Source organism: Condylura cristata, unplaced genomic scaffold (genome assembly GCF_000260355.1).
Source record: "Condylura cristata isolate star-nosed mole 26May11 unplaced genomic scaffold, ConCri1.0 scaffold00028, whole genome shotgun sequence".
Taxonomy (NCBI): Eukaryota; Metazoa; Chordata; class Mammalia; order Eulipotyphla; family Talpidae; genus Condylura; species Condylura cristata.
This window is the reverse complement of record NW_004567129.1, coordinates 9,257,525-9,264,461: the sequence shown is the minus strand read 5'-3', so window position 1 is coordinate 9,264,461 and position 6,937 is coordinate 9,257,525. Positions and strand designations below refer to the sequence as shown.

The 6,937-nt window shown below is 46.9% G+C and overlaps 1 protein-coding gene across 1 annotated transcript in view; it reads left to right on the top strand.

Annotated features, from left to right (window-relative positions):
- The first annotated feature begins 1,649 nt into the window (after positions 1-1,649).
- Positions 1,650-6,937, top strand: part of VAT1L (vesicle amine transport 1-like) — a 125,214-nt gene continuing 119,926 nt past the window's right edge. Inside the window, exon 1 of the mRNA XM_004690359.2 lies at positions 1,650-1,997. Coding sequence (XP_004690416.1) covers positions 1,771-1,997 — 227 coding nt within the window. The 5' untranslated portion in view covers positions 1,650-1,770. The remainder of the gene's footprint in view (positions 1,998-6,937) is intronic.

Here is a 6,937-nt window from a genome sequence, read left to right as displayed (position 1 = left end):
ACCATGTCCCACTAAAAGTCATATCCAACCCAGCTCATCACACCTCAAATACACAAAATATATGTACCCATTTTATAGTTGAGAGAGTTGAGGCTCAGAAAAGTTAAATGAGTTGGCCACCACCCCAAGCCTGGCAGTGGCTGCACAGTAACTAGAACACTCTCCTATTACTCCCTGCTTCTTTAAAGTGATGCAAACATCCTACCCACCCACCCCCAGTTTTGTCTAAAAATTCTGCATTTTTCTATGAGTTCTTTTACAAAGGACTTCTTTTTTAAGATTTACTAAATAATTTTTGGGGGAAGTATTTAATTTAAACAGGACAATATGTACACATTTAAGGTCAACTTTTTGAAATAAGCACGATTCATTTTCTCTACTAACATCTATATAGAGAGAAATAATTTAAAATTCACTTTAAAGTTCTATAAATAGCACAATTCAAAACATATATGTATATATTTTGCATCACTGTTCCTCTCAGGTGTAATCGCCATAGAATTTCTACCACCAAGTCACCGGGAAGCATCACCATAGTCTCTTATGCTCTTCCCTTCCCTGTTTTGATCCCTTCCTTGCTTAATGTCTCCGATTTATTTCTTGCCTGCTAGTTTTTTGTTTTACTTTGTTTTTTCCCAATCCCTTATTTAGGAAACTACCTGATATGCTTCTTTTCCTTCTGACATATTTCCCTTCCAGCTCCAGCCATGTTGCTGTAAATGGCTTGAGTTTGTCTTTTCTGACTACTGAATAGTATTCCATTGTATATATGTATTCCACTTTTTTTTTTTTAAATACAGTCATCTGTTTGCAGGCATTTAGGTTGTTTCCATAGCTTAGCTATTGTAACTCGTACCACCATAAATACAGGAGTGCAAGCTTCCTTTCCAATTAATATTTTTGTGTCCTTTGGGTAGATTCCTAGGAGTGGAATTGCTGGATTATATAGGAGCTACATTTTTAGTAGTTTGAGGGTCTTGAAAACATCTATAACAAAAAGAGAACCGATAACGGGGGCGGGGAGGAAAGGAGAGAATTAATTTCTAGTCCGTAATTCTTTTTAGGAACCTCTATAATCACTCGAAATGATGCAGGCAGTGAGATATATAAATCGTAAGAAGTGCGGAGATGCCCATTAAAGAACATAGGCGCTGACCCTGGAGGTCCAGTGTGAAAAGACCCTGGGTTTGGACTCTGCAGTGCTGTGAGTAATTTCTAGTTCCCGAAAGCTTGCCTCCATTTAAGCCAGGACAGCAGGTTTGGGAAACAGTCTGGTTTCCCATCTATCCTGCCCGCCTCCGCAGATGGGTGGGAGAGGAGTCAACCTTTTGGAGGGGAGGCATCTTCCAGGCCCAGACATTCGTCTATGTCCATTTCAAGGCGCCCAGCCCGCGCCGTATATAACCAAATACTGAGTACATAGCGAAAGACAAGGCTGCCTTGCTGCGTGTTTTATTCACGAGTCTTGGACAAGTCTGGAATCTGGAGCGGCGATCAAAAGCCTGATTTGAGACTGTTTCAGAAACTGGAGTTGTGTTTGGCAGGGAATCATGGTGAGGAACGGGAGTGAGGCGGGGGGGGGGGCGGGGGGGGAGGCGTAGCTCTTGGGAGGATTACGGCGGAGGCTGTGGACCGCGGCTCCGCTCTCAGAGGCTGCAGCCATTGCACAGTCGAGCATCCCACATTCAACAGGAGGAACCCGCGGGAGACCAGCTCCGAACCCCTAGCGCCGCAGCAGCCATAGCCGGTGCGCCCCGTGCCCCCTGAGCCATGGCCAAGGAAGGCGTAGAGAAGGCGGAGGAGACGGAGCAAATGATCGAGAAGGAGGCAGGCAAGGAGCCGGCGGAGGGCGGCGGCGGCTCTCACCGCCTCGGGGACGCCCAGGAGATGCGCACAGTGGTGCTGGCCGGCTTTGGGGGACTCAACAAGCTGCGGGTCTCCAGAAAGGCCATGCCCGAGCCACAGGACGGCGAACTCAAGATCCGCGTCAAAGCCTGGTCGAGTATCCGTGCCTTTCTGGCTTTCTCTCTCTTGCGCGCTCCGCATTCCGCGAGATGAGTGGGGGAGCCTCCGCGCGGACGCTGCTCGGGGTAGATCCCACGCCCTGGGTTCTGAGCTCCCCGTTGCCCGCGTCGGGCTAGGCTGGGGAGAATTTCGAAGGGAAGGTGGCTCCCCTCCCCAAGCCGGATCTGGGGGTGATCGGAGGACACTGTGAGCTCTTGGGAGGGCAGAGCTGGTGGTGGCTCTCAGCACCGAGGTCTAGAAGATTGCGCTTCTAGAACTCTGGCGGTAGGACAGCTCAGCTGCCAGGATGGGAGGTTTGACAGTAACGTGGTTAAAAATGATAACAATAACCGCCTATTTTCTGTGTGCCAGCCATCGTTTTTAGAGTTCTGTGTGTGTGATCCTAGTGGATACTTCCTGGGACTCAATGCGTTAGATATAGCCATTGTCTTCCTGTTACAGGTGGGGAGTCTAGGGCTCAGAGTGAGTGATTTGGCCAAGATCACTCTGCTGCCACTAAGTGGTGTGGCCAGGATTTGGTCCTCAATCTTTTTAACCTCTATGCCGTTGTCCTGATAGGGTTGGGGATATGGCATAAGACCAGCAAATAAATGGTCCCCTCTCTAGCCTCCCAGCAATCTGGTATGGGAAAAGTAATTGTGAAACAGACTGCCAGGTATCATCAGGCGATCTAAGTCTTGAGAGGGGTGAGACCAAGCTGCTGCTCAAAACTCTCTCTTCCCTGTTAACCTCTTCTGTGTTGCTTGAAGAGGGAGAAAAACAAAACAAAAAACTGATCAGTCTTCTCTGACTTCTCCCATCTCAGAAGGAGGACCCCAATACGAGTACCCTCTCTATTGAGTAATATCCATGTCTTCTGGGGGAACTTCTCTGTCCCCACCTTCCTAGAATCCCTCCCTGGAGGGTTTAAGCCATTCTGTGTATTGTCACGATAGGATCACCTACAGTTGGGGGACAAGAGGCCTCACCTCCTGAGACTCCTATCCTGGGTTTGCTCTGCAGCTGCACAGGCAGCTACTGAGGGGAACTAGCTGTCAGCACACAGACAGGGACCTGTCTCTTCCTAGCTCCAGTTTTGTGAGCGTTGAACAGACACTGCTCCCAAAAGCAGCAGCCAACATCCCACTTTATAGGTTAGACCCCAAACCCAGAGTGTGGATGAGACAAACACAAAGGAGAGTCACTACCGTGAGGGCAGGCATCAGTTTCCCAGCCAGAGTGACAGGCAGCTGGCGAAGAAGCAGGCACTGACCTCTGGCTGGCTCTTCATATTAGTATATGGTCATGTTTGTTTCTCAACTCAGCTCTTAGGGCCTCTCTCAGGGAATTACGGGTAAGGGAAGAGGCTTTTGCAAACCAGAATTACACGGTTTTATTCTGTTAACTCTCATTGAAGCAAATGGACTAATCCCAGAAGACAGAGCTTATGTCTGCCCTTTTCACAGGTAAATCCTCAGTGCTCAGCACAGTATCCTTAAATAAGTTATTGCTGAACGAACTGACAAAAGATGTGTGGAGGGAGAATGTTGAAACATTATCTCTTCACTTACTGGTAAAAGACTGTTGCCTTTTTAAAACTGGGTATTTAATTAATATTTTTCCCCCTTAGCCACCAATCCAAAATATAATGTGTATGGGTGTGTGTGTACACATATATAAAATTTGTAAATCTCCTTCCAAGTTGAGGATTGGGTTGTTCCAAACTCTGTCAAGAATATATATTCAGAAAGTGAAAACGTTGAAGCTATTCTTAATGAAAAGAGCATCCCCTGCAGTGCCAGTTGGTCTGGGTTCTCTTGTGCAAGTAGTCTTGTGCTACTTGCATTAATGCTGATGGGAACTGAAGCATTTTGAAATAATAAATGTCAAGATGAAGGCCAGGAAATTGATTTACAAAGCCAGGCACATCAAGTCTGTTCATCACTGTAGCTGAACACATGCGCGCACACACACACACACGCACACACATGCATACGCCCATCAGCCTAACCCACTGCAGGCTCCCTACACCCTGCCAGTGGCTGAGCAAGACAGACGGCAGAGCAAGACAGTCAGGCATTTGGACTACAGCCTTGCAAAAGAAGAGAGCATGGGTTTCAGGGGAGGAGGGTTGCTGGGATAGGTTATGAGGGTTGCCCTGTGGCCTCTTCCTTGCTCGCTGGTATGGAACTGGCTGGCCAAAGGTGCTCGTTAATGAGAAGTTTTAGGCTTAGGAGCCAGCATGACTCATTCTTATTTTTATGAATTAGTTGATGGTCTCTTGGAGGAAGGCCCCTCTTTTAGCTGTTATTTTTTTATTTTTTTTTAAATTTTTTTTTAAAGATTTATTTATTCATACAGAACTGGGGTACAGGTCAGAGGCATGCGGAGGGTGAGAGGATTCACCAGGGACAGAGCGGGGAGCAGAACAGGCAGATGGAGGAAGTACACTGCTGAGGGGAGCAGCGGGCGGGCCAGGAGAGGTCTGCCCCGCCATGTGGTCACCTCCGGGGCAGGCGGGAATCGAACTCATGCGGAAGCGGCTTTAGCTTCTCAGTGCTGAGCTCTAACCCGCTGCGCCACCAGGGAGGGCCCTGTTCTTTATTTTTAATGGAAACCTTTTACCATTAGATAGGCTCTTTGCTGAGAAAGCAAGAGCCATCTCAGCTAGTATTATTCAGATATGAAAGGAGGTTCCCAGTTGGTTATGCTATGGATTTTATGGAAATGGAAGAGAAGCAGCAGAGGAAGTAGTAGTTTAAAGTAACTCACTTTTTTCGTTTATGGTAAAATGAGGTAGGTACTATGGTAAAGCAAGATGAGGCTGGGGGATGTTGAGTCGTTTGTCAAAATCCTCACACAGATAAATCTAGGATTGGAACACTGGCCATTATCTCCTTAAAATGGTGTAGTTTTCCTTTTATTCTATGTTGTCTCCCTCCATGAGACAGGTACCAGAAATGTGATTCACCTTTCTGACCTCTGGCGTATAAACCTGCTTTTCTTTCTTTCTTCAATGAATATGGCTTTCGATCTTTCTATGTCTGGTTTAGGAGAACAGTCCCTGGCTCTTTTCCAGAGTAATATGACTTTCCCCAAGTGAAGACATGATAGTCAAATGTAGCTCAGAAACCATCATAGGGGGCGGGGGGAGTAGAGGGGTAGCAGAGCTGTTACAGGAATATCAGCTTTGATGGAGAATTCATTTCAGTATTCATGGGACAAATTTCACAGCATGTGATTGCAGTAGCCAAGTGGGAAACACATGTGTCCTTTGGAGAAAAGTGGACCTGGAAGTTATCCCAAACCCCACCATCTCTTATCTACGGTGGACATCTCTCTTAACTCTCCAAGTTTTCTGTACCTCAAATGTAAAATGGGGATAAAAGGTAATGCTGTGGTATTGTTGAGATCAGATGCAAGACAGAGTGCTCCACTGTTGGCACTAAATAGTAGTAGCTGTGGCTGCCTTCAATCTTTTTTTTTTTTAAAGATACATTTATTTATGCACACAGAACCGGGGTACAGGTCAGAGGTGCAGGAGTGGTGAGAGGATTCACCAGAGACAGAGTGGGGAACAGAACAAGCAGATTGACAAAGTACACTGCTGAGGGGATCAGCAGGTGGGTCAGGTGAGGTCTCCTGCGCTATGTGGGTTACCCCCCTGACCGGGGATCAAATTTGTGTTGAAACTGCTGCAGCTAGCTTCACAGTGCTGCGCTTTAACCCGATGCACCACCAGGGAGGACCCTGCCTTCACTCTTGTTCCCTTATGCCAATATGACATATTTTTGGGTTACCTGATCACCAGAGGTCATTATTTTACTCATGGATATTGCACAGACAGTATCATGTCACATCTGCTTAGTGATGAAGGGGGAGACCTTGCTAGACATGAGTCCCAGCTCTGTCACTTGCTAATTGGTTATCTTGGGTTGGTCCCATAGGCTGTGCCTGAGACAGGTAGGTATGCTTAATTGAGGGAAGGAGCAAAATTTGGTCTTAACTGGATCCACCAGAAGGTCTTATGCCACAGAGGCAATCTGACCTTGAAGCAAAGGGGGATGCCTGTGGTGCCCTCCTACCATGGGGTCACTCTGTTGTGGGCTGCTTGCTGAGTGGGGAGAGGGAATGAGGGAATGACTTTTGTTTGATGAGGACAATTCCTCACGGAAGAAGACGCACAAGGCCCAAACAGTGCCCTTCCCCCTGGCTGATCTTGACCATGCTTTTTACACTAAACTTCAGTTTCCTGGTGTATAAAGTGGTACAAATCATACCACCTTCCTTCACAGTGCAATGATGGAGTTTGCGTTAGTCAGTGCATCCAGACCATTTTGATGATGCCTACCACATAGAAAGTGGTCAGTAAATCAGGGTGACTATTATTCAAATTGTTATTTTCAATTTCCATAGACACTATGTATAGTTTATCATTCAAAATGAGAACTCGTTTGATAGTGAAAAGTAACATGGTTCATAATTACTTGGTATAACAGGACAGACTGGAACTATCCTGGGCAAACCAGAGTGCGTGGTGCCCGTTCCTGACGAGGAATCAGGTTTGAGCCTTGCTGCCCACAGTATTGTCACAGCAGAGCTCCTCCAGGCCAGGGACCGGTAGGGCTTAAGCCAAGGGTCTCTAAGTTGGACTGCAGGAATGTATTTAAGTGGCCATTAACAGACCTTGTCTGGTTTATGGCTCAAATTGGCTTGAGGTAGAGAGGCACTAATGGATTGGGGACACTTATTTTCCTAGACTGATTTACAATGAGAGGCCACACAAAATGGCTGGAGTGGGACAAGTTGGATGAAAAATGGCTGATCTGAAAATGGGCCGAGGGCAGAAGGAAGTCAGCAGATGGGTGGGATTCCAATATACCAGGAGGGTAAAGCGCACTGGAGCCAGGGGAGGAAAGGAGCCTTTATTGAG